At 41.8% G+C, this 26,688-nt stretch overlaps 2 protein-coding genes across 5 annotated transcripts in view; one reads left to right on the forward strand and one right to left on the reverse strand.

The window, feature by feature from the left end:
• Positions 1-3,861: 3,861 nt before the first annotated feature.
• On the reverse strand, positions 3,862-7,619 carry DDX28 (DEAD-box helicase 28). The gene has a single exon (XM_075101657.1). It carries the CDS (start codon positions 7,579-7,581, stop codon positions 5,935-5,937), a length of 1,647 nt encoding a protein of 548 aa, XP_074957758.1. The 5' UTR covers positions 7,582-7,619; the 3' UTR covers positions 3,862-5,934.
• A 5-nt stretch (positions 7,620-7,624) lies between these two features.
• The window catches only part of DUS2 (dihydrouridine synthase 2), a 33,025-nt gene continuing 13,961 nt past the window's right edge, over positions 7,625-26,688 (forward strand). Inside the window, exons 1-8 of one of the 4 annotated variants that reach the window (XM_075101654.1) lie at positions 7,625-7,702; positions 8,137-8,276; positions 11,575-11,620; positions 13,356-13,447; positions 14,349-14,392; positions 15,186-15,246; positions 18,877-18,924; positions 24,702-24,767. In XM_075101654.1, coding sequence (XP_074957755.1) covers positions 8,154-8,276; positions 11,575-11,620; positions 13,356-13,447; positions 14,349-14,392; positions 15,186-15,246; positions 18,877-18,924; positions 24,702-24,767 — 480 coding nt within the window. In that variant the 5' untranslated portion in view covers positions 7,625-7,702; positions 8,137-8,153. Of the gene's footprint in view, positions 7,703-8,136; positions 8,277-11,574; positions 11,621-13,355; positions 13,448-14,348; positions 14,393-15,185; positions 15,251-18,876; positions 18,925-24,701; positions 24,768-26,688 lie in introns of all 4 variants that reach the window. The other 3 variants (XM_075101653.1, XM_075101655.1, XM_075101656.1) reach the window with 3 other exon arrangements.

Raw genomic sequence — 26,688 nt, forward strand, 5'->3', positions numbered from 1 at the left:
ATGCATCAGAGAGATTTGTGAAAAAAGGAGAGAACAACCTGGCACCAGGAGAGAATAAACTGACAGTTTTCACTTTGTACCTTGGCTTAAAGAGGGACTTGGAGCAAAGGGATGTTCTGTCTTTGGGATTCAGGACAAACTGATTTCTGTCTTCAGGAAACAGAGGATGTCAAAATTTAAAGCCATTATCTTCCTCAGAAGTTGGTAAGTACCTCCAGCAGTACAGTGGCAGATTGTGCTAAGCCACATGTCATTCCTGGGCACCGACACAGTGTACCTGCAGTATCTAAAAGCAAAAGCTTAAGGCACCATGGGCACTACTTTTCTGCCAAGCCTTCATTACAGTAAAAGTACAATATATAGCCAAGTCTGAAACTCTGTAGCTTACCCAAATCAGGTCTGGGGTAATCAAAACATGCACCAATTGCCTCTCAAACTTTAGGGAAAAGGAGATGCATGTTAGAGATGAGCATAACAGCAGATAAGACTTTACCAGTAAATCATATAATCAGATATGCTTTATATTAGAAGTCAACAGAAAAGTCCCAGCCCACACACAAAGGGTGAGGAATTATTGTATGGTGTGAAGAAGCAGCACTAGATAGAATAAGTCTGCATTTGAAGTCACAGCATAACATTATTAATTGAAATTGGTTTTGGAGAGTAAGGGGAAGGAAGACCCAAAGTCCCAAACAAGTTCATTATATCCCCTATCCTCTCACAAACCAATAATAAAGGAAGGGTCAGATGTTATTTGCTGGTAAGACAGTGTGGAAGAACAGGCATAGGCTTCTTTATGCTTCTTCCTTCAGAATCATGGAAGAAAAATAGAAAAAAAATTCCACCATATTCAGAAAACAGCAGTTGTCTCACTAATGAAGCCCAGTTTTTCTGCAAGCTGGTGAGAATGTACTGTTTTATAAAAACCTCATTGAATGTTCTTTCCCATTTCTGGGCAGCTGAGGTACATAGTACAAATAGATGATCTGATGAGCTCTGAAAAAAATGTGCAGGTAGCTGTCTCAAACTATGACTAGATCAGGAAAGTGGCAAGCTCTCTACCTTTAGACTGCTCTGTCCACTCTATATTTTAATCTCAGGAATGTGTATTAGTCTAACATATCAGGTAGTTCTGCCAAAAATAGGTAAGTGCATGGAATATTCAAAGCATTTGACTCATTACAGGGCAATCTTAATCTTGCCCTTGACAAGTTGCCTGACAAGTTGAGGCACCCTCATTAAAAGCTTATCAAGGACAACAGCTCAAAACACAGTTGAATGCTGAAGACTTCATAATCCTCCAGAATGAGGCATCTCCCCCAAAAAGGGTTTTTAAATACATTTCCCCTTGCTTTTTGAAGGACAGGGGAAGGCTAAAAGCAAGAAATAGCTTGTCCAGGGCTGGGGGTGGGTGTGTGGGGGTGGGGGTGTGTGATATTGAAGAAAAAACAGACAAAGAAAAGCAGGAAAGCATAAATGAGAACCAGATCACCTATAAAGATAACAAAAGAATAAGCAAGTAACTTCTAGACAATCTATGCATGGCAGAAACAATAACGGGAGGGGGGAATAAGAAGTTTATTTATTTAGCAAACAAAAATATTTATGACTCTCCTAGTCTCTATTTCTCACCATGCTACTGATTCACTGTATAGCTTAAGCACAGTTACTTTGTCTGTACAACAAATAATGCACTAAGTTATTTTGTGGAGCTGCTTGAAAGACTTCTAGGAGTGTTAAAATAATCCAGTAGCAGCTATTGTACATGTCTATTATGGGCCCACTGAACCTTCAGAGATGAACCAGAAGGCTAGCATTAAGCAGGAACAGCTAGACCAACAGTAGTCCATTAACTGTGAAAATTACCACAGCCCACTGAACAAACTTAAACAGTACAGAAGCTATTTGGATCAGTCGTCCGCAGCTGGTCACAGTCTACATTAACTTAAGTTTTAGCTACAACAAAGTTACCACATTAAAAGCCAAACATTATGTTTTGTTTCGGTTTCCTCCATCTTAACGAGATATTCCCTAACTTGAAAAAACAGACACAAGCTCTGTTTCCAAAACATGTGTCCTGAGTCGTGAATTATGTATATTATCACTCTAGTATTGTCTATGCTCTCCAGCTGCAAAAAATCCCAAATAGCTGGACCTCAAAAACAGCTTTGTGCTCATTCATAGCAACTGCAAACCCATTTTTTAATACTCATCCCTATGTTAAATGCACAGTTAGTTATTTCACAATTAAAACAAAAAAGAATCTAAGTATATATCCCTATTCAAAAGAATATTTTGGTGCTTGTAGCCCCCTAATTTAAGCAGAAGGATGCTATGAAAGATTGCCTCAGTAACATGCTAGAGGGTGAAAAAGTAGCACCATTATTGCTGGCAAAAACTACGGATGGACCTGTTGATTAATAATGTCTTCAGTACCCATCATATCATATCACCACAGGCCAGCTAGACCCCACAAGACCATTATGTCTGTGCCTTTCAGTTCCATCAACTCTAATCATACCAGTATATTTTTAAGGACAGCGCCTGGTTCCCAGTGTGGCCAGTTTGAGGACTTCTGGGAGCTGAGGTTGTTCACTCACATGGCAGCATGCTGTGTCACCTCATGTCAGATGGCATTCTAGCAGGTGAAACAAGGAAGCACCTGAAGTATGCCAGGTACAGGATGAACCCACAGGTTATAGCCTTTCAAAATTAATACAAACTTACTTGAGACACCTATTTGACAGAAATTCCTTCTGTTTTTTACTTGTATTGTTTCTCTTATGTTTTCTCTTATCTGCACAGAAATCGTGATCTGATGCATTAACATTTTCCTAGAGACGTTAACAGATTTAACTGGCTTGTAATGTAGGTAAGACAAATGAAGGTGATACGTTTGCCTCACATCTAAACACATTTTTCCACTTCAATAATCATCTGTTTTTATTGCAGGAAATCATAGCTTCAGACCCTAAGTAAACAGAGCAAAGATGGTGCCTGTCCAACACAGAAAAAACTCCTCTTTATTCCGCAGTTGATTTTTCTTCAGGGTTAAACAAGTAGAAGAAAAATCAGTTGCCATGTAAAGCACCTTTTAGCCTTCCCCCACATTACTACTGTCACAGCAAGCAGAATATACTTTAAACATCTCAGTGTGATTCACTCAGATATAAGATCAGATTAAATGTTACAAACAATAATTAGAATTCTAATGTGCTCTCATGTTCTGCAGGTTTTAACTGTTGCTTAGGAAGGTCAGCATAATAAGAAGGTCCTGGTTCAACTCCAATTTTCTAGATAAAGTAAGCCTTAGCCATATTATTGAAGAACTATGTCTGAACACATAAGTGTAACATCTTCTTAAAGCCGCAAGCAGCTTTTCAAGTATTTTGACATAAAAAAAAAAATCAAAAGAAAATGTTTTTAAAGTTCTAAATAATCTTAGGAAACTTCAAGAGCATTATAGGGCAGTTGCTTAAGTGAAGCAGAATAACCTGGAAGACAAGCAGATTTCCTGCAGTTTTACCCTGTATCTCCAACCCCTTTGAACAATCCAGGTTATAAACATAAGACTTATTTCTTCCACTGTTGTCATGTATGTGACTGCAATCAGTTGTTACAGTTCCAGATGTTATGCACCAAGATCTAATCACCTTATTGTCTTTCTTCTATGAAGTAATGTCATTCTGCTCTTCCCCGGAGCATGCTGTCATTTCTCCATGCTGTCACTGTCTCCAGAACATGATCTTGGTAGCTAGTCTGTAATACAGAAGCTTTCTGTTAGTCAGTATACATTCATAAACACAATACCTAACTCGTTGTTGATACAGGAAGACAGAAAAAGCCATCACTACAGTAAACTCTAGACAAATGAAACTTTATTCAGTATTTGGAGAGCCACTGACAAGGGAAAGACTGCAAACACTCTGAGGAGTATTTTGATGTACCACTACTGTCTTTTAGGGCACCAGAGAATCCATCTAAGAGACAATTCCTTAGGAAACCTTGCTTCATTAGTTCTGATACTCATAATTTCCTTATTTTCCTCACATTACATTTCCAACAAGGCCAACCAGCTGCCTCAGGAAAGACACACTCTATGAAGCAGGTAGTAACTTGATATTTATGCTAAGCAGTGAAGTGCTACAGCTTTGAAAAAGATCAGATTCAAATTATATGACACTTGGAGATGGAGTCAGCCTGAAACTGCTTAGGCAAAGCAGGCAAGAAATATTAAAATTTCTTACTAGAGTTTCTTACATACAATTTACCTCACTGAAATGAATCTGAGTGTCTACAGTCCAAGGACACTATTTCTCCACAGTTCAGAGGACCTCATACAACATAAGATGCATATTAATAAACAGAAACAGGATCTTCTGTAAATTATAATACTAGATTGTCCCCAGATTTCTGTTTAAGGATCTACCCTACTCCTATACACTCCTATAAGCTTCTGCATGTGGACATATAAATTGCCTGATTTGAAGCTAAATGAACTACAGATGAGAGGCAAGTAGTCCATGCAAAGAATGGGTCCAAAATATAAAAGTTTCCAGCCTCCAAGTGGATCACTCTTCCACTGTATTTCTATCAAGTTAAAAGCTTTCTATTGTATTAAATAATTCTACCGTAGCTGGTAAATTCCCCCAAGAGCCCCTTAAGTGTGCAATGTGAACAGAGTACATACGTATCATTTCTAGGATAAGGTTATATAGCCTTACCCTTAAGTGATAATCTGTGCAAGTTTTCTGATTGTTTAGTTTTTACTCTCAGTATACTAAGAGTAGCTCCAGAGCCTTATTTCCTCTGAAACCAATTATTTAAATGAAAAGATCATAGCATAGTATCTAACAGCTTACTCTTTCTACATACAAGTTTTAGCACAGGCTAAAGTGGATAGCATAGGAAAAACAACCACTAAAATAAAAGGCTGTGATAAATCACTGCAACAGCAATCAGAGCTAAAAATTCTCTTTTTGTGTAATTGATTATTTACCATGGATACAAACTAGCAGCTAGATATGAAATAACCTCAGCCTCACTTTAATTCTTTTGGTTTAAAGCAGAAAAGAACAATGGCACGATACTCAAAAGCAATCTGGTACTCACTGTTTCCTGTGAGTCAACACACTTCTTTCCTTTAACAGGAAACATTTTTTGGTGGGTTGGGGTGGCTTTTTTATTGTTTTTACAACCAGTTCAAGACTGGGCATGTCGCTACAGCATGCAGAAATTAGCAGAAGACACTTAAAGGATTTTTTTTTTTTTATTTAATAGAACATGAAGCAGCAACATCCCCTTTCTCAGTAAAAGGTAATCATACAATGAGAAATTAAGACCTTGAAAAAGCCTCAAGCCTCTTGTTCCCACCAAACTTTAGAGGTATCTGGCCTAGAATTTGGCAAATGAACCACTACATCACAAGAAAAATATAATTTGTCCTTTAGTCTTTATACATGTGTCTATAATTGGTCAAATATAATCAAAGTTAGGAAAATACTTGCTTTTTTTTCCTGCCACAGTGGGAATTTTTAAGTTTTAATAATTAATGTTTAGCCGCTGGTGGTGGGAAGCAATGAAATGCAACAAAGCTGCACATCACAGAGGCATACTTTCATTCTGATTTGAATTTCAGTAAAAGTCTCAACAAAATTAAAGAAGAAGAACTGTTGAGATCATACTTCAGTCTTCTCCAAAGGCATTTCATTACTCACTCACTAGGTTCCTTTTGGAAAGCCATGAGTTGTGATGCCTATGGAAATGACTACTGCAGGTTCCAGAAGAGCCCACAAAGTTAACCTGATCACCTGGTTCTGAAACTCAATCCTCCATTCTTTTAGTCTAGCTTACATGCAGAAGCTCATTCGCTCTGCCTTAATGACTTCAAGCGTAGTCCCTACCAGGCCTTTTATTACTGCCTGGCAATGTGAATCAACCTCCTTTAGATGGAGGCTTATTAATAGAGGAGTCCATGCCTGGGAGACCTGTCCTCTTCCGGGCTGCAGTCTCTATTTTTCGCACCAGGTCCACATCCCACCGATGGGTGACAAAACTAACCACGGCTCCAGGTGCCTTGCTTCCAACCCGTCCAACTCGCCCCACACGGTGCAGGTAGTCCTGCAGGGTGTCTGGGAAGTCATAGTTGACCACTAGCTGCACACCGCTGGTGTCCAGCCCCCGTGAGGCAAGGTCAGTGCAGACAAGGATAGACACGTCGCCCTTCTGGAAGGAGGCGAAGATACCAGCTCTAGCATCTGCTGACATCTGTCCCTGCAACCTCAGGTGCTTGATTTTGTGGTCATCCAGGATATAGCCCAGCCAGTTGACGGTCCTGGCGCTGTTGCAGAAGATGAGAACAGCCCTGCCGGACATCGGGCACTCCTTGAGTAGCTGCAGCAGTTCGGGCAGCTTGTCTCGGCCTTTGAGGCGGAGAAACTTCTGCTGCACGTGTGGCGGCAGGCAGTGCAGGCTCTGGGTGGTGAGGGTGACGAACCGGCCCACGTCAGTAAACTTCCCCAGCGTCTGGCTCAGCCCCGCGGGGAAGGTGGCTCCGACCACCACCACCTGGGTCCTCGACTCCCCGGGGCCGGCCGGCCCGGGAGCACCAGCGGCAAGGGGAGCGTGTGCCAGGATCTCCTCCAGCGGCTCCGTGAAGGAGCCGTCCATCAGGGCGTCCGCCTCATCCAGCACCATCCAGCGCAGCCGCCCCAGGGCGAGGAAGCGCCGCCGCAGCGCTTCCCGCAGCGCCCCGGGGGTGCCCAACACCACGGCGGCACCCGGCTCCGGTGCCCGCAGCTGCCTCCGCAGCCCGCCCGCCGCGCCGCCGCCCGTCAGCCCCCGCACCTGCAGCCCCGCCGGCCGGCACAGCGCTGCCGCTACCGCGCCGACCTGCGCCGCCAGCTCCCGCGACGGCAGCACCACTAACCCGCGGGGCGACGCCGGCCCCGCCGCCGCCTCCGCCGCCGGCCTCTCGGGGCGGGAGAGCAGCCTGTCCAGCAGCGGCAGCAGGTAGGCCAGCGTCTTACCGCTGCCGGTCTCGGCGGCGCAGAGGGCGCTGCGGCCGCGGCGCAGCGCGGGGATGGCAAGGCGCTGCACCCCCGTGGGGCGGCCAATGGAGAGGCCCTCCAGCCCGGCCAGTAGCGCCGGCTGCAGCCCCATCTCGGCGAAGGACGGACCCTGCCCCTCGTCCGCCGGCGGCTCTTGCAGAGCGGGAGCCGCCTCCTGCGAGGGCTCCAGCTGAAAATAGTCCCCGCACGCCTTCCTGTGCTTCCAGCCCGCCGACACCAGCTGCGGCCGCTCCCAGCGCCCCACCGTCTGCCAGCGGGGCTGGCTCAGCTCCGGCCGCCGGCTCCGCAGCAGCAGCTTCCCGCGTCGCGCCGCCGCCGCCGCCGCCGCCGCCTCCTCTCCTTGCCCGCGCCGCCGGCGCTGCACGCCCCGCTGCAGGCGAAGCCGCAGGGCCCAGGGGACGCGCACCACGCTCCCGGGGGGCTGCGCGCCCGCCGCCGCCGCCCCGCTGGCCGCCAGCCGCCGCGGCAGCAGTTGGAGACCAGCCGCCACCCCGCTCCGGCTCAGCGCCATGGCTGCCTCTCACGTGGAGGCGGCGGCGGCGCTGCCTGATGACGCCATCAAGAGACACTTCCCCCGGCCCCTCCCAGTTCCCCGCACTCACTCCGGCGCCGCGGCGGAGCCACGCGGGGAGGTTAGGTGCTACGCTTGGGCGGTGTGCGGGGCCGGTACCTCTGCGCTGGTGATCCCCTCCACCTTCGCTTTTTCAGCTGACGGCTGCGAGCCGACCCCCGTGCCGCGTACCGCGGGAGCAGACATGGCCCGCAGGGGCTCCGGAGGGGCCAGCCCCGCGTCCCTCGCTGTGGGGAGGGAGCCCGTCCGGCAGGGAGCGTCCCCCGGGCCGCCGCTGAGCTCTCTCGGGGCTCCGGGTAACCGGCGGCAGGGCAGCGGGAGCTGAGTTAACAGCGGTGGGGCAGCCGGCCTGCCAGCCACGGAGGGAAGGAACCCTGTCAGGTTTGACAGGGGCACGCACTCCCCCCATCCCACCTTCCCGCCAAAGGAAAGTTCTGGGCGTTTACGAGTATGAAATGATATTCCATGGCTATCCCCCTTGATTTTCTTCTTCAGGTAGTACCGCAATAGGAATGACGGTGAACACACCTCTCTGTTTTAGAGGAAAGAAGATCCTGGCTCCGATGGTGCGAGTGGGAACGTTGCCAATGCGTCTCCTTGCCCTGGACTATGGTGCTGACATCGTGTACTGTGAGGTATGAAGGATGAGCAGATGAGGCAGACTTACCTGATGACATTGTTATTGAGAGAAGTACAAATAGACCTTGTTTATTAAGGACTTTTTCCTTTTACATATACTTTTTCATTAGAAAAATGGGGAAAGAAGAATCTCTAAGGCTTAAGGCATTTCCCTTTGAGCAGTTCTGAAGTTATGGCAAACTGGTATTTTAAGACTGTTCAATAATTTCAATTCATTTAGACAAAACACTCACCATAACAATTTCCTCACATTCTACTGTGTTTTGGTTTTTGCTGGTATTTTCTTTGTTTGGGTTTTTTTTTGTTTGGTTGTATTTTTTGAGTAGAGTCATAACATCGAAGGAAGTCTTAGACTGACATACCCTTTCACCCGGTTAGTTCTGCTGTGCTGACCCGGATTATAGAATCACTAAGGTTGAAAAAGACTTGTAGAATCATCAAGTCCAACTGTCAACCCAACACCACCATGCCTCCTATACCATGTCCCAAAGTGCCAGGTCTGCACTTTTTTTGAACACCTCCAGGGATGGTGACTCCACCATCTCCCTGGGCTGCCTGTTCCAACGCCTGACCACTCTTTCAGTAAAGACATTTTTTCCTAATATCCAATCTAAACCTCCCCTGACGCAGCTTGAGGCCATTTTCTCTCGTCCTATCACTAGTGACTTGGGAGAAATGACCAACACCCACCTCACTACAGCCTCCTTTCAGGTAGTTGTAGAGAGCAATAAGGTCTCCCCTCAGCCTCCTCTTCCCCAGGCTAAACAACCCCAGCTCCCTCAGCTGCTCCTCATGAGACCTGTGCTCTAGACCGTTCACCAGCTTCGTTGCCCTTCTCTGGACACGTTCCAGCAGCTTGATGTCCCTCTTGCAGTGAGGGACCCAAAACTGAACGCAGTATTTGTGGTGCAGGCTCACCAGCGCCCAGTACAGGGGTACAATCACTGCCCTACTCCTGCTGGCCACGCTATTCCTGATCCATATATAACTGTCACAGTGCTGCTGTCCTTGTTGCCTGACCTTTTCTTAAAGCTGACTGAAGTTGAGACTTCAGTTTGCTGCAGATATTATTGGTAGGACTGCTCTGTAACTTAAGGTACTTAGTCTTTATTGTCCTTGTTGCAGTACGTCAATGTTCCCATTTTCCCTTTCAGCACTATTATTAGCTCTTCTCAAATGTAGGCACTGGTACAAGTTACATGACTCAGCCCAGATGTAAAAAAAACAAAACAAACCAACAACAAAAACCAAACACTAAGGAGTTAAACATAATGTAAATGTGGCTTAAATACTGGCTTTCCTGGAGATTGTTTAATCTGTACCAATAGAACAGGCTGAAACGAACTGTCAGAATCAGTCATTTACAGTGTTCTTCAGGAATCTTCACAGCAGTTCTTTTGTGAGTTAGCTCACTGCCCTTTTTGGATGAGATTAAAAAGGAGAGATTTGTTCTGAGAGAGACAATATGCTGTTTTTACCTTGGCCACAGCTCACCTTTTGTCTCTAGCTTATAGAATTACAAATTATATTTAATTAGTTAGATCAGCTCCATGTGAAAGAGTAGTTACTGATGGATGGTTCAGAAGAAATCTCAAAATTCAGTAGAGTAGTTACTGCTGTCATAAAATTGGGAGTAAAAAGGTGTTTTTCTTTGACAAAGAGTTATTAACAGTTTCCCAGTTTATGAATTATGATCTCTCTGCTTTACATGGGATTAGGTGAGACTATATATTTTTTTCATTCTCTAGGAGGCTAGCTGTAGATAATGCATGGAGACAATACAAGCATAGAGTTACAAAATCTAGATGTCTTAAACACTAGAAGTGAGTTAGGCTTCAGACAGCCTTTGTACTTTTCACTATTCCTTATGCTTTTTAGGAGCAGCAAAGAACTCTGTTACTGAGCAGCTACTAGATTTCTCTAACCACAGATTTGGCAAGGCCATTGTACAGGAAATTAGTGGAAGATAGTAACATTGTCTTTTTTTTCTTCCTTCCATGTTGCTGTTTACTGATGGGAGAGTTAAGATGCCTTTGACAGAGATTAGTGTTTGCAGTTAGGTATCTGTCTTAATAGATTATATTAGAGAAACTATGCTTTGTAGGTTTTCTGAAGAGCTGAGAAGATAGTATAAAATAAAACAGCTGTTTTAGGCAGTTGTACTGCAGTTGTTTAGCAACAGAACAGCATGAATAGCTGCGTTTTGTAACTTCATTTTCTAATTTACCCTTTTGGTTTCAAATTCTTTCCCCCCAGTTTTCTCAAATTTTTGGAACTCCAAGCTGTTTCAGAACTTAAAATGAGCAATATCTGACGAGGTGCAGTGGTTGAAAACTTAAATTAAAAGCACTGCTCATAAGACCTGTGGTATAACGCAAGCAGATTGAGATTAGCCTAATTTACTGCTTATTTATCCCTTACTGGTTAATCAGAGGTTCGTAAACCTTTTCTTATGTGATAAAAAAGCAGCCTATAGTAGACTAAACTTCATCAGGTAACTAACAATGTAGTGTGGTGGTGGATTTTCATCTCAATTTATATAACAGCTGGATTAACAGCTGCATATTTATTTCAGAAGCTAACATGTTATATTGGCTCAAGCTGTAGCCCTTTGTCAATTAAAGGCAGTCAGTTTGTCTTAAAGCTCATCTATAATCAGGTTGATGAGATGCATATGAGAAAAGAACTCAAATGGTGTCCTTAATAAACTGTACTGCATGATTCTGCCGTTAAGCTAACACACGTAGATTGAAGTTCTTCTAAAAGAAAGCCACAATTTCCAGAAGAATGGTGACTGTATATTAGGTTCTCCATTAAAGGTCAACACAAAGCTTCATTTTGTCTTTTAACTAATGTAGAAAGCCATTAAAACCCAGGATTAAGGTAAAGAAGTCTTACAAGTAAATACTGCTGTTTTGTTCACCTATGTATTTGGCCAGTACAAATCTACATTGATTCTTGAGGTGGTCTGTTGTTAGAGCATTATGTTATCTTCCCCGTCCATTCCAGGTAGTTCATTCTGCTTTGTTTCCAGCTTGCTGGATAGGTATTGGAAAAAAATGGTTTTTCTAGAACTATGTAAGCGTATCATATTCTTATGTTCATATGTTCTGTTCATATTTTGAAGCTTCAGTTGAGAGTGTTGTAGAGTTAAGCTCTTGTTTTCATTTGCATTTTTTTCTCTATTTTGTACCTCTGCATAGTTATTCTTCAATCTTAATAAAACAGGCAGCTGTTGAGAGCTGGGTGGCTTAAACACTTCAACTCACTGACATTTTTATTCTTTCTTCTCAGGAGCTGATTGACATAAAGATGCTGCAGTGTAAGAGGGTTTTAAATGGCAAGTATGGCATTTATTTTGTTAATATTTGTAAGCGTTCTTTTTTTTCTAGTTAAGAGAAAAGGTAATTATTTGTCTGAAGTGATTTTTATAGTGCTTACAATGAGGTATCAATACATATAATCTCTCTAAACAGTTTCTAGGGACTTAAAATAAGCTCTTGAAGCTCTGTCTTATACCTGTCTGCTGTTCTCCAGTTTCATAGTTTTAGTTTCCCTCCTTAAGGCATTTCAATAGTTCAGTCACTGTCCCTCAGGAAAACCACAAACATTTTAGAAGGAGATGGCTAATGTATTAGTAGCTGTCAGCTCGTTATTCTTCTTAGGGCACTAACAGAAGGTCTTTCTCCACCATTGACTTAATTTATTGCAAGGATTCAATGAGTTTTCTGTTAAACTTTTTGACAGAGGTCAGGTTACTGGATATGCAGTTATAGGCCTTCTGAAGTGAAAGACTCTATAATTCTAGCTCCTGGAATTATGTCTGTCTCTTTTTATTAAGAAAAATTAGCTCAGTGTTGGAAATCCGTTACTAATGTTTTGGCATTTTGCTTCTTGGCAGCAGGTGAAAGAAACTGGTAGCTGGGATAGACATGACATTAAAGTTCCAGTGCATTCTTTAAAATCTTAAAGGTTTTAGTTCTATGTGGATTAAAAAGACAAATAATAATACTGTGATTAACAGATAACCCTCCTCAATTCTATATGTACATACTGGCTTCATATACTATTATAATGGAGAATAAACAGTAAAAACTCTTGTTTTGTTTTGGGGCTTTTTGGTTTTGATACCTGATACCGGCTTCAAAAGAACATACGGCCCCTCTAATTGGAACAACCTAGCAAAGTTTTTAAATACTTGGAATACTTTGTAAATAAGATGGTCTTAGAACTTGCTATATGTGATTAGATAGAAGGGAGTCCGGAGACACTGTATCCTTGAGTAGAATAAATAAGGGAGAAGTGCTAGAATAAGCTAGTTTAGTATCTGTAAGAATTGTGTAACCAAGCCAAGAATGAACTGAGCATGCCCAGAGACCGAGTCCAACTAGCGGACAGAGTGAGGAAGACTATCAACGACCACCAGAGGACCCTGGAAGACCACCAGTGAACATGAATGCACGTGTATTAAGGACATTTGCATATATTAATGAGTTCCAAGAATAGTATGACCATGATAATAATTTCCTAGAAATATAATGAATATGTATATTTTGATTGCATATAACCCCTTTAGTAGAGCAACTCAGCGCACACACTAGATAGAGCGACAGTGCGCCCGGCACCACAATAAAGAATTCCTGCTTTCTAGAACTACAAATTGAGTTTTAGAGGGTTCTTATATTTGCCAACCCACGGTATCAGTTTGGGGTTGGTCCCTGTTAGGGAACAGAAGTCCACTACAAATAAATCTACTTTCCCCTCCTGCCCCTTCACAAAAATAGTACTGTTGTGTTCATTCTGGCTGATGAATCATTAGGCTTGTCTGCTGCTGATGCCTGCCCAAGAAACAGGCTGGGGAATGATTACTGAGTACTATGGGAGGGAAACAGTAATGCACAGGAAATGTACTGTAAGGACACATAGGAGGTAGGGTGCTGTTAGTTCTGCTGTTTGTTCATGGAAGACTTATTTGATAGCATTTCATTTGTACACAAGTTATGGTCATATGACTTTATGATTACATTTGTATATTATAACTTTTGTCTGTTTTATCTGTTTCTCATTTCATATAGAAGTACTTGAGACGGTGGACTTCGTTGCACCTAATGAAAGAGTTGTTTTCAGAACTTGTGAAAGAGAGAGGCACTGTGTTGTCTTTCAAATGGTAAGAAACCAACCACAGGTACTCTTCTAATAACAGCATAGTTAAACAAGGTAGTGCTAGTGATCTAAGTCTAAAGCAGCTCTCTATTGCAGACTGCCAATTTCTTGATGCTTCAGTGAATGTAAAATTTCACACCAAACATGCCGCGGAATTTCTAATCTGTTGTAGCAGTCAAGATGCTACACTAGAAGGTCTCTGTACAGCTGTTTTCAGAAGAGGTGATTAAGATGAATTCTGAGCTCTAGGACAGCAGCTTGTCTCTCTGATATATTTCCAAATGTATAGGTACTAAAAACAAATTATGCTGGTATTTGGTCTGACGTTTAAGTCTTGCACTGTCCAGTGAACAGCCTCACTGTTAACTAAGAGGATTAGTAGTGTGTGCGTTAACATTGCACAAAGGGATTAAAGGCTGCTGGAGAGAAAAAGGTAGAGATTTGTTCTTTGAGACCACTATGTAGGACAAGAGATGATGGATATTGGAGGGAAGGAGAACTGTGGACTGCATTAGATATTGAAAAACACCTTTTTCAGTGGTAATGGTAGTCCTGGAACAGGTTGCTTGTAGAGGCCATGGAATTGTTATTAGTGGAGCTTCTTAAGAACATGATAAATAAATGGCTAATGGTGAATGGGCTACAAACATTTGATACTGCTGTGGGTTAAGAGAGCGGACAGAGCCCTCCAGATCCCTTTTTGCATCACCTTTTGTCATTCAGTGGCTGACTTAGTACATGCTTTAGCTAAATGTTTTAGTTATCCATTGTGCCGTGAATGGGTCTCCGTCACTTTGTACTAAATGTTTAGAGCAAATACAGTTATACATATGTGCCATTGAACACATTTTAAAACTAATTTGGTTATATTTTATAATTATAAATCCTCTTTTTTTTATCAACAGGGTTCAGCAGATGCTGAAAGAGCCCTGGCAGTAGCTAAGCTTGTGTAAGTCATCTTCTCTCACCCCCTTCCCACCGTGGGTTTGTTTGGGGGTTTTTTTGTACAGAGGAATTATCATGGAAGACTATTTTTTATGATTGAGAGGATCAAGGTAGGCCTGATAGGACCTGAAAAAGTCTGTAGGAGCTGCACAATAAAGTGTAGCATCTCAAAAGGCCAGTGGTATAATGGTGTAACTGCAACTTCTATTTAAAATATTTCTTGCTCAAAAGAGCAGCTGCATAAGTTCCGTACTGGGATTGATGGCGTTTTGCTAGTGCAGTAAGTGTGTCCTTGATCTCTCCAATATGAATTTTCCCTGGGTATTGCACAGCTGCAAATAAGACCAATGTGCCTGAAAATGTCTTCTATTCTTTGTGGTTTCAAGGCCTCAATGAAATACTGTGCAGAAATGAAAAGTGTGTCTCAACCCTTTTTAAAAGGTGTTTTTAAGCCTCTATTTTAAATAGATGGAAGTTTCAATAGGACTCACTTTAATGACAGTGGTGGATATACTTAATCTTATATAAACATATTTAAGATGAGTATTTGCAGCTTCTGCACCACACGGGTCATTGAAGCATGTGGACAGTGTAATCTTCAGACCGCTGTTAAAATAAATATGTAACTTACATAAGTGAGAAGCTGAAAATTCAGAAGTTCAAACAAAACTTAACCTTAAATTCTCATTTAAGCCTTAATGAAGATGGAAAAAGTCTCCTGGCAAGATGTCTATTTCCTGATTCTTGTGCTAATATGCTGAAAAATATTTTAATTATTTCTTTCTCTTCTCTTTCAGAGAGAGTGATGTAGCTGGTATTGATATCAACATGGGATGCCCAAAAGAGTATTCTACTAAGGCAAGTGGATTTTGCTTACCTTTAAATAAGCATTTTCTTTCTTGTAGGTGTAGAGTGTGGAGTACCTGTTCTGGTTTTCTGGGCTGAACAAATTCAAGCAGTAAAAACTTCATCCAGATATACTTGATTATATTTTTGTAGTAAACAAGAGTCTAGAAGATGTCATGGCCCTAATACAGTAAAATAACATAGCCTATTAGAAACCTCACTTAAGAATAGGTTTGGTCATGTAATTATACATATCATATCCTTATGTGGGTAAGCATATATGAAGTTTGTAAGCTCGGGCTAGTGTGGACTTGTACGACTGAGCAAGTGGTGATTGTATTTTCTGTCAAGACAACAACTGAATATTGAGGAAAACGTAGTGAGTTTGTTAATATGTATTATTGTACAAATTTAAAACTAACGCTATTTAGAAGTCTGAAAATTCTGACAGGCTATGTTGTATCTTGCACTTAGAATTAAATTCTGTAAGGCAGGATAAAATAAAGTGGGTTGTAGTTTGGTTGGTTGGGGTTTTTTGTGGTGTTTTCCTGAGGTCACTAATTTGTTGGATGAGTGAAATGTTCTCTTAGCCTTAGAAAAAATAGGAATCACAATTTGTTATCTGAGCAAGTAAAAATTTGCAACTTAGCAATGCTGAGTTCAGTTATTGGTCAGTTTTAAGTGGGAGGAGGGTGGGTCAGTTGTAGCTTGTGTTTTTAACATTTTTTTATGTAAGGTAAGGACATGCAATGCAATACTAAACTAGTCCTCTATCATCAGTGGCTAAAACAGAGTAGTCAAACTGTGTGTTAGCACTGTTAAGCCAGTTAGTGTATAGATCAATGAATTAGAGCATTGAGCTCCATTTTGATGTCAGATGTTCTTGCGGAGTAGATAAATTTTGGACTTACTGTGAAAGAAGAAGAACTTCAACTTGGAAGACTTAAAACCTCATTCCAGGGAAGAAGCCTGGCTGTTGCATTTAAACTTTCTGTCCTCTAGTCTTTGTAGTATTGGTATTTTTAGCATTTGGAGCAAGTTCTCTGCCATGTGAAGCTGTAATGCTTAATTGTTAAACACAAAAACAATATATCCACATAGGCAGTAATTCCACTTTCTAATTCTGTGTTATCCATCTTCACAGCTGGAAGCTTTTTACTGGCCTTTACTAAAGCAAGAGCACAAATGCAAATGGTAACCTGAAATCTTCCCTAATTCCTAGTATCAGCCTAAGCTTTTATAAAGCTTATGTTTTATGTTGTCAAACCAAGTTGCCTGTGGACCAAGTAAAGCTACTTTTTTTTTTTCCCCTCCCTCCTTTCACAGTAGAAAAACATAGAATTCTGTGGCAGTTTATTGTATCTGGTGCATAAATATACGGCCAGTTGAAATGAGATATATGGTGCATGAAAGCAATGTTATTAAAATGAGGAAGAGTAAAGGCCAGAGCTGGCACTGCCAAACATGCCTGTACCTTGCACGATGCCATGACATTGTACAGACTCTACTGCACGTAAGTGTATCGTCCTCCTTTCTCAGTTTTTCAGCCAAGAGAAAAGAATGCTTTCTCTAAATCAGTTTATTTTCAATTAATGGAATGTGTCTTTTGATAAAACTACTTGAAGAAGAAAAGGGTTTATTTTAGACCACATCGCCTTAAAGAAATTAAAGGACAGACTACATCCTGGAGTTAGGAACAGAAGAATCACAGGGCCCTAATGACTGTACATAGAGTTTACAAGAGAGGGCTGATGTTTTCCTATCACAAAGATTGCTGTTTTCTTTGGAGTGTGTGAGGTGTGTAAGAATGTTGGAAACCTTTCAGGTATCTAGTGTCTTCACTTTAACAGTTCATAGAGTTTCAGCCTGGATCTGACAATGGCCAATGTTGAAAGTACCAGGCGATGGTGCAAGAAAGGCATAGGATGGATCAATTTATAGGGGGATTTTCTGTCTCACTGCTGCTTAGTTTTGTAGGTTGGCTAGCACTCTGAAGAATAATTACTTAAATTCTTCTAATATATTCCATCTAACTTGTGAATAATTTTACCCATATATGTTTCTAGGGTTTTTCTGTTTTAATCCCATTAACCTTTTTGTTTCAATTATAACTTATGAAAGTGACAAGGTAAGTGAGGTATGGTGAAAATAAATATTTAATAATCTTTTAAACTCTAATTTCTTTTGTTCTGGAGCCTTTTTATGCATGTATTTAGATTGTGTTGTTTCTGAACTTGCTCTGTTTTTCTGCCAAGTGGCTTTTGAGATAAAGTGGTATTACCAAGGGACTGTATTCATGTTGAGGACGTGTCACTAAATTCATAATGGTGTGATAGTATTTCTAGTAATGTTCTCTTTAGCCTTTATTACTTTCTTCTTTATTATTATAACTAATTACACAGAAGACTATTTTATCCTTTCACAGAATCATAAGTAAGAACAAAATATCCACTGTGTACTAGGATGAAAGATCAAAAATTCAAATGACAGAGTCACAGGATAGTTTGGGTTGGAAGGGACCTTTAAAGGTCATGTAGTCCAACCCCCCTGCATTGAGCAGGGACATCTTCAACTAGATCAGGTTGCTCAGAGCCCCATCCAACCTGACCTTGAATGTTTCCAGGGATGGGCCACCTACCCCCTCTCTGGGCAGCCTGTGCCAGTGTCTCACCACCCTCTTTGTAACAAATTTCTTCCCTATATTTGGTCTAAATCTCCCCTCTTTCAGTTTAAAACCATTACCCCTTCCTTGTACTATCACAGTAGGCCCTGAAGAAAAGTCTGTCCCCATCTTTTTTAGAAGCCCACTTTAAGTACTGAAAGGCTGCTATAAGGTCTGCTCGGAGCCTTCTCTTCTCCAGGCTGACCAGCCCCAACTCTCTTAGCATGTCTTCACAGGAGAGGTGCTCCAGCCCTCTGACCATTTTTTTACCTCCTCTGGACCTGCTCCAACAGGTCCATGTCCTTCCTGTGCTGAGGGCTCCAGAGCTGGATGCAGCACTGTAGGGGGGACTCACCAGAGTGGAGCAGAGGGGCAGAATCACCTCCCTCAACCTGCTGGCCACAAATGCTGGTGAATGGTTATTGTCTGACGGTAGTTTTGGGTCAAAAAAGTTTATACATTTTTGAACTTATGTCTGCCTATTGGCCTCTAGATCTACGTATGCAGATGAGATACTGCAGAAAGAACAGCTAAAATATTAAATTATGAGAGTGTTCAGTACAGCCACATAATTTATCTTAGCCTTTTTTCTAAATCTAGTGCATAGACAGAAACTACTCATACCAAGACCTCTCAAACATGGTGTAAAATGTTAAAATAATAAATCCGTTCATCTGTCACTTAATGAGTAGAAACCGGATGATTACGGTTGCTAAAAATGGCTTTTTGAAATCCTATCTGCTCCATAACATAATTGGAGCAAGTGGTGCCCTGAAATAGTGGTACACATCTAGGAAATGTGTTTCACCAAAGTGTTCATTAATGCTACTGCATTTTAGATTGTGTCATTTTCTCCCTGTTCCTCCGTCCACCCCCCCCAGTATAACATTGTACTTCTGCTGCGGTCTGCTATTAGGCAAAATAATTGAGTTGGAAGATGTGTTTGCCTAGTGTGTAACAGTTTCTGTATGTTTTCCCAGGGAGGTATGGGAGCAGCACTGCTATCTGATCCTGATAAAATAGAGTCTGTAAGTATCATTTTGTGGGTCTGAACTGCTTTGGAAAGTGTTATGCACTGTGCTCTACTGGAAGCAGGAATGAATGCCTTAGAAGACAAATTCATAAAAGCTAGAGTGGAATAATCAATTTTGAATACGGAAATCAAGGTTGTGAGTAAATAATCCTAATGTGGTTCTCCTTGCCATTGTCCGGACTATAAAATTGCTACCTTCTTCCTTTTCAGTTTTAAAACTTCCACAATGTGGTGCTGTATTTGCAGAGGGAGTAGTTTTATGTACATATGTGAGTCCAGACTTTGCTCTGGGTTTCCAGGAACATTCTTAGCATATAGTTATTTTATTTTCTTTCTGTTTAAAGACCTGATGCTTTGCAGTTCAGATGCATTGACTGTGCACTTTGTCTTGCTCCCCTTAGCTTTTAGTCACTCACTATATCCTTCAGAGTTCTTGAGGGCAATTCTCATTTACAATTCACTTCTCACTAGTAACTGTGACTAGTAACAGTTATTATTTATTTCTTGTACTACCAAAAGTATGCAGATCTGGACAAAACAAAATGCCAAAAGCATTGCTCTGCCTTTTTCCATGTGGCTTTTGAGTGTTCTTTGTTTAAAGGTCTCTTTGATGTACGTCAGTCTTCTGAAGAGACCAGACTCTCTTCACTCATCTGCATGACTCTTTTTGAATGATAGCCAGTGTCTTTCTGATCCCTACAGTTCATGCATTTTCCTTCTGTCTAAAATGGATGTTGAGTCAGTCTTTCTTTTGTAAATCCTCTCCCTTATGGTGATAACACCATTCAGCTTTGTAGGCTAGTATGACTTCTACAGTTTCAACAAGCTGATCCATTGCTTAGTTACTATCCTTTGTAAGCTCAGACATGAAAACAGGTTGTTCTGCATCATTTATTTCATTCTCTGAGGACGCACCATTAGAAGGGCATGTGATCAAAGTTATAAGCATGATGGAGTGTTAGCCTTTTGCCAAATGTAAGAATCTCTTGGTGTCAAGAGCCACAGTGTTAGCCAAGCTGTATAAACTGACCATTCAGCAACAGGAAGCATTATTAACTGTGCCAAAGCAAGAGCTGAAATGGAATAGACTGAACCTATTACTCTCTCTTTCATTAACTGATGGAAAAAGCAAAAGTACAAGTGATGCAGTCTTGATCTCAAAACATTTTTAGAGAAGGTTGGTATCAGTCTCAATGTTTTTCAGAAGAAAAAGCAGAACCAGATAAGTGTTGTTATCTGCAGAAAGTCAGCTAACAATACAGGCAACAGAACTGGAACTAGAACCCAATTTTTTGAGGCGTATATGGTGTACCATGAATTAGGTAAAGTGGTGACACTATCCAGAATTAAGTTGTAATTTATGAAGCATGAAATAATGAAGGCTGAAAGAAAAAATTTTAGGAATGGGAACTGAGAGGAAAATGCTTAGCAGGCCAGAAGTAAATCTGGCAGAAATACTTGTTGCAGAAATGAAAGGAGGTAGTAAATATGATTGCTAACAGCTTCCCTTCCCTTCTATAACCGCTATGTTTTGTTTTGATCTTCAGAAGAACTGGAAACTTGATGTTCAAAAATTTAGATTTGTTCTTTTCAATTTAAGATGTTAATAGGCAGCAAAATCTTAAGCACGAAAATTAATCTTAGCCAACTGCAAAGGGATGGGTAAACATACACACAGACACAGACAGAATCACAGGTTGGAAGGGACCTCAGGGATCATCTAGTCCAACCTTTCTAGGAAGAGCAGAGTCTAAACAAGATGGCCCAGCACCCTGTCCAGACGACTCTTGAAGGTGTCCAATGTGGCCGAGTCAACCACTTCCCTGGGGAGATTATTCCAATGGTTGACTGTCCTCAGTGTGAAAAATTTTCCTCTGGTGTCCAATCGGAATCTTTCCAAGAGCAACTTGTGTCCATTCCCCCTTGTCCTCTCCATGTGACTCCGTGTAAAAAGGGAGTCTCCATCTTCTTTGTAGCTACCCCTTAAGTACTGGTACATGGTGATGAGATCCCCTCTGAGCCTCCTTTTGTCAAGGCTGAACAAACCCAGTTCTCCCAGCCTGCCCTCATATGGCAGGCTTCCCAGTCTTTTGATCATCTTGGTGGCCCTTCTCTGGACCCCTTCCAGCCTGTCCACATCCTTTTTGTATAGCAGGGACCAGAACTGCACACAGTACTCCAGGTGTGGCCTGACCAGCGCTGAGTAGAGCAGGATAATGACTTCTTTCTCTCTGCTGGTGATGCCCTTTTTGATGCAACCCAGCATCCTGTTGGCCTTCTTGGCCGCAGCAGCACACTGTTCGCTCATGTTGAGCTTCCTGTCCACCTGGACCCCCAGGTCTCTTTCCACAGAGCTGCTCTCCAGCCAGGTGCATCCCAGTCTGTACTGCACTCCGGATTATGTTTTCCCAGGTGCATGATCTTACACTTCTCCTTGTTGAATTTCATAAGGTTCTTGCTGGCCCCTTCTTCCAGCCTATCCAGATCTCCCTGCAGAGCAGCTCTCCCTTCTGGAGTGTCTACTTCCCCACTCAACTTGGTGTCATCAGCAAACTTCATCAGTCTGCACTTGATGCCGTTATCCAGATCACTTATAAAGATGTTGAATAACATTGGGCCCAATGTTGAATAACATATAGCCTGCAAAAGCCATATGAAATTACAGCTCCAAGTCAAGCTTTCCATATGATTAAAAAGTGTAGGATTTGGTTCTCACATTGGAATCCTTAATGAGGCTGACATTGTAAACTTGCAAGGTTTGCTTATGATTCTATTGTAAAAAAATATTACAGTTATAATGTTTGGAAAATGATGTCATTTCAGTTAGATTGATATGCAAAAAAAATACAATTTAAAAATATTAGAGAGGAGTTCTTATATAATTTTCTTGGATCTTACTGTGTAGTAAGATCTCCTTGGTAGTGAGAACACTACCATGGAAAAACTTGAGTAAACAGTACAAGGTGACAGTAATTACTTGCCAGCTGTTCTAAGAACTTCTGAGTGCTGGCTGTAACAGCTCATTTCTGTATTGGGAACCTAGTAAGTGCAGTAACATTAAACTAATCAAATTTTGTAGTATGCACAGCTCTGAAATAAATAATTTACCTGCAGTTCCAGCCATTTTGTACAAGGGAAGTGTACTCAGAATAATATGCATGATAATATCTCAAAAAAAAAAAAAGTTCAAGATCGAGTATTTTTCTGATAAGTCAGGGTCAGTTGGCTTCCATTCTTTTATTTTGAGAGCTATTGGATTTCTGGTACCATTGACTGTATAGTCATTCAGTGACTTAAACATGTATAGGCCATTACATGGCCCTTTTAAGTATGGTCTGTTGGACTTAAATTCAGCCTGTGAAAATGAGATTTTTTTTCTGTAGTTCAGTTCCTAAATGGTTAAACCTACTGATGCTCATTCATCTGCTTCTTCTGAGTTTGGTTTCATGAATAAAATATGCTTTGTGATAAGTATGAAATTCAGTTTACAATTTCAGTTTTCTTTCAGAAGATTCAATGATGTTGCTTGATATTTTCCTCATTTTTTTCCATTTTGAAGGCTTTCTTCTCTTCAAACAAAAAACTTTTAGGGAATATTTTTATTTAATTTTCATAAGAAATTCACAACTTGAATATAAGAAGACTGTGAAAACATTTGCATGAAAATGAAAAACCTTTGCACTTAATTTTGAAATCACAGATTCACAGAATGGTAGGTGTTAGAAGGGACCTCTGGAGGTTCCCCCCCTGCTTGAGCAGGCACACCCAGAGCAGGGGGCACAGGAACGCATCCAGGTGGGCTTTGAATATTTCCAGGGAAAGAGACTCCACAACCTTCCTTGGCAGCCTGTTCCGCTGCTCTGGCACCCTCACAGGAAAGAAGTTTCTTCTCACATTGAGGTGGAACTTCCTGTTTTCCAACTTGTGCCCATTGCCCCTTGTCCTGTCACTGGACACTATTGAAAAGAGCCCAGTCCCATCATCCTGACACCCACCCTTCAGATATTTATAAGTACTGATGAAATCCCCCCTCAGTCTTCTCTTCCCCAGGCTGAACAAACCCTTTCCTCTTAAGGGAGATGCTTCAGTCCCCTGATCATCTTGGTAGCTCTCCGCTGGACAGGCTCAACCAGTTCCCTGTCATTAAACTGGGGGGCCCAAAACTGGACACAGAACTCCAAATGTGGCCTCACTAGGGCAGAGTAGAGGGGGAGGATAACCTCCCTCGACCTGCTGGCCACAGTCCTTTTAATGCATCCCAGGTACCGTTGGCTGCCTTGGCCACAAGGCACATTGCTGGCTCAGGGTCAGCTTGCTGACCACCAGCACTCCCAGGTCCTTCTCAACAGAGCTGCTTTCCAGCAGGTCAGCCCCCAGCCTGTTACCGGTGCATGGGGTTGTTCCACCCCAGGTGCAGGACCTTGCATATGCTCTTGTTGAATTTCCTTAGGTTCCCCTCGGCGCAGCTCTCCAGCCTGTCCAGGTCTGATTGGATGGCAGCACAGCCTTCTGGTGTATCAGCCACTCCTCCCAGCTTGGTATTGTCAGCGAACTTCCTGAGGTTACGCTCTATCCCATTGTCCAGGTCATTGATGAATATGTTGAACAGGACTGGACCCAGCACAGACCCCTGGGGAACACCACTAGTGACAGGCCTCCAACCAGACTCTGCCCCATCGATCATGACTCTCTGAGTTCTGTTGGTCAGCCAGTTCTCTGTCCATCTCACTGTCCACTCATCCAACCCACACTTCCATAGCTTGCCTGTGAGGATGCTATGGGAGACAGTGTCGAATGCCTTACTGAAGTCAAGACAGACAACATCCACTGCTCTCCCTTCATCAACCCAGCCAGACACGCCATCATAGAAGGCTATCAGGTTGGTCAAGCATGATCTTCCCTTGGTGAATCCATGTTGACTATTTCTGACAACCTTCTTTTCCTCTACATGCCTGGAGATGACCACCGTGATGAACTGCTCCATCACCTTTGCAGGGATGGAGGTGAAGCTGACTGGCCTATAGTTTCCCACGTTCTCCTTCTTGCCCTTTTTGAAGATTGGAGTGACATTTGCTTTCCTCCAGTCCTCGAGCACCTCTCCTGTCCTCCATGACCTTTCAAAGATAATGGGGATTGGCTCAGCAAGAACATCCGCCAGCTCCTTCAGCACTCGCGGGGCCCATGGATTTGTGAGGATCCAGTTTGCGTAGGTGATCTCTGACCCAATCCTCCTTAACCAAGGGGAAGTTCTCCTTTCTCCAGATTTGCTCTCTCGCCGCTGGGGGCTGAGATGCCTGAGGGCCAGCCTTAGCAGTGAAGACCGAGGCAAGGGCAGCATTCAGTAACTCCGCCTTTTCTGCATCCTGCGTTACCAGGGCCCCTTCCTTGTTCAGCAGTGGGGCCACTGTATCCCCAGTCTTCCTTTTACTGCCGATGTATTTAAAGAAGTCCTTATGATCAGAGTGCTCATCTTGTACTAAAAGCACTGTTGAACTCCAGCAGCAGTTAATTGCTCTGTAAAAGTCCAGTTAAAATCAAAAAAGAAGTGGAAATAAAAATGACTTAGACTAGAAATAGGTTTGTATATCAGATAAAATTATATACATAATTACAGGCTACATGTGTTCGTCTAGCATATAAGATTCTTAATAGAGGAACAGTAACTAATGTTACATTGTTCCAATTTCTTTGTGTCTTAAGAGGGAAAGGAGGAGAGCTCTATTAATGTCACTGTCGTGATCACGGTTTTGTCTTTTTTTTTTCTTTTTCCAGATATTGACTACTCTTGTTAAAGGGATTTGTAAACCAGTAACCTGCAAAATCCGCATTTTGCCATCAGTAAGAACATAAATCATTATACTGAAGTGTTTAGTTGTTGTTTAACGCTATGATTTAAAATAAATTAAAATATATGGCATTCTAATATATTGGCATTTTAGACTTGTTACTGTGAAATAGCACTTAGAATTAGAATTTCTGTTTGGATTGCTTTCAGGACCTGAAGGGTTATCTGACCTGCAGGTGTATAGAGATTGTGACTTGTGGGTTCATTGGATTCCATGATACACAAGGACACAGAGACTTTTATCCTCTAAATTTCTCAACTTTATTGCAGATTACCACAAATACCACAAAAATCACTGTGGCAAATACACCTATGATTAATAAAGCAAGATATAGGTATGGATATATCCATGTCAAGCTATTAGAAATTGTTAGTAGCAACAATCAATAGAGTAACAGCAATGATTAATAAGGCAGCAATCAATTATAGCAACAACTATGTAGGTATATACTATTACAAGTAACTACAGACTTACCACTAGTAAAGCAAACTTATCGATAATATAACAGCAGATATGGTAGATTACTTATATGCATATATGTATGTATGTTCATAGTAATAATACTGGTATCAGGTGCATTAGGCAGATCTCAGAAGGTGGCCAGACCATCCCAGATGGAAGGACAAACTGATCCCAGAAGTAGGAAGACAAACTGAACCAACCTCAGAAGTAGACCCAGAGGGGCACCAATAAAATAACAGACAGAGGCTCACTCCAAAGATGATCTGTGTCCTGGAGTTTGGAGCCAGCCAGGCATCCCTGGCAAGAGTCCAAGATCTCATAGAAACTTTGTGCAGAGAGCTCAACCTGTTGAAGAAAAGGAGAAGTATGTGCAGCATGGGAAGTTTTCAGAGAGAGAGAATCTCCAGTTTTGGGTAACAATTAAGTTATTTTTATGTTGTGGATACACAAGAGGGTGTAGGACACCATCCCTCGAGCAGCCAGTAGATGCTGTTAATTCCTGTTTTTCACCTGGAGCAGCCAGTAGACAATTGTTTTCTGTTCTTTCAGATTAATTTTTATTTTTTCCAGACCCTTTTCCTGTTCTTGCAGATAGAATAGCCAATGGCAGTTACAGATTCTTTCTTTCTCAGGATGTTTTCCCTTTTTTCCAGACTGTTTTTTACCTTTTCAGATGAGAAGTTGCTGATACGGTTCTTTGGTTTTGCACTTATCAATGGTATCTCGGGTTGTTGCTGGTTTCTAGGTACCCAGCTTCTGGTTCACAGACTAACAGTTTTCAAGCTGACAGGCGTTTTCTTTCTCAGTATTTTTCAGAAGATATTTTCTTCTGTTCAGTAGTTTTCCCCTTCCAACCAAGTTGCCTTTCTGGCTGCTCACATCAGATGCGAAACTTTGTTTCTTCTCTCTAATTTAAAAAGTCAAGAATACTAAACATTAGATGTCTGCACATGGTTTTATTCCACTGAACTCCAAATGCGGATACTCATGTTAAAAAAGTATTTTAGTCTGTTTATTGTAACCCACTGAGTTAATTGCAAAGCTTTTGCTGGTAGATAAGCACTAAATGAAAATAAAAAGTTAAAAAGCACCCTTCTAAAATAAGATTGCCAAATGTGGTGTCGACTGAGAGTCATATCATGTGTATGTAAGCTCAGTGTGATGGACTTCGAAAATCTTGACAGCCTGCTTGAAGTTTAAACTTCAAGGGGGGAAGACCAAGCCCTAATGTTACTTCTCCAACTTCCAACATTCATGTTAACAGTGAACATTTCTCTAATGAAATTGTGTTTACAAAAGAAACTGCCTGTGCTCTATAAACTACTCATGTTCCACACCACAAGGAAATTTTGCATTACTTGAATCCTGATTTACTGTATGTGCAGTGACAGCAATAAATACTACAAATGATACCTGAATTAAAAACAATATCTGCGGCCTTTTTAGAAACT

This window comes from Phalacrocorax aristotelis, chromosome 8, assembly GCF_949628215.1.
Source record: "Phalacrocorax aristotelis chromosome 8, bGulAri2.1, whole genome shotgun sequence".
Classification (NCBI taxonomy): domain Eukaryota; kingdom Metazoa; phylum Chordata; class Aves; order Suliformes; family Phalacrocoracidae; genus Phalacrocorax; species Phalacrocorax aristotelis.

Excerpts from the sequence above, each read along its gene's own strand:
- DDX28 (XM_075101657.1), bottom strand. The coding sequence starts at position 7,581 with ATGGCGCTGAGCCGGAGCGGGGTGGCGGCTGGTCTCCAACTGCTGCCG.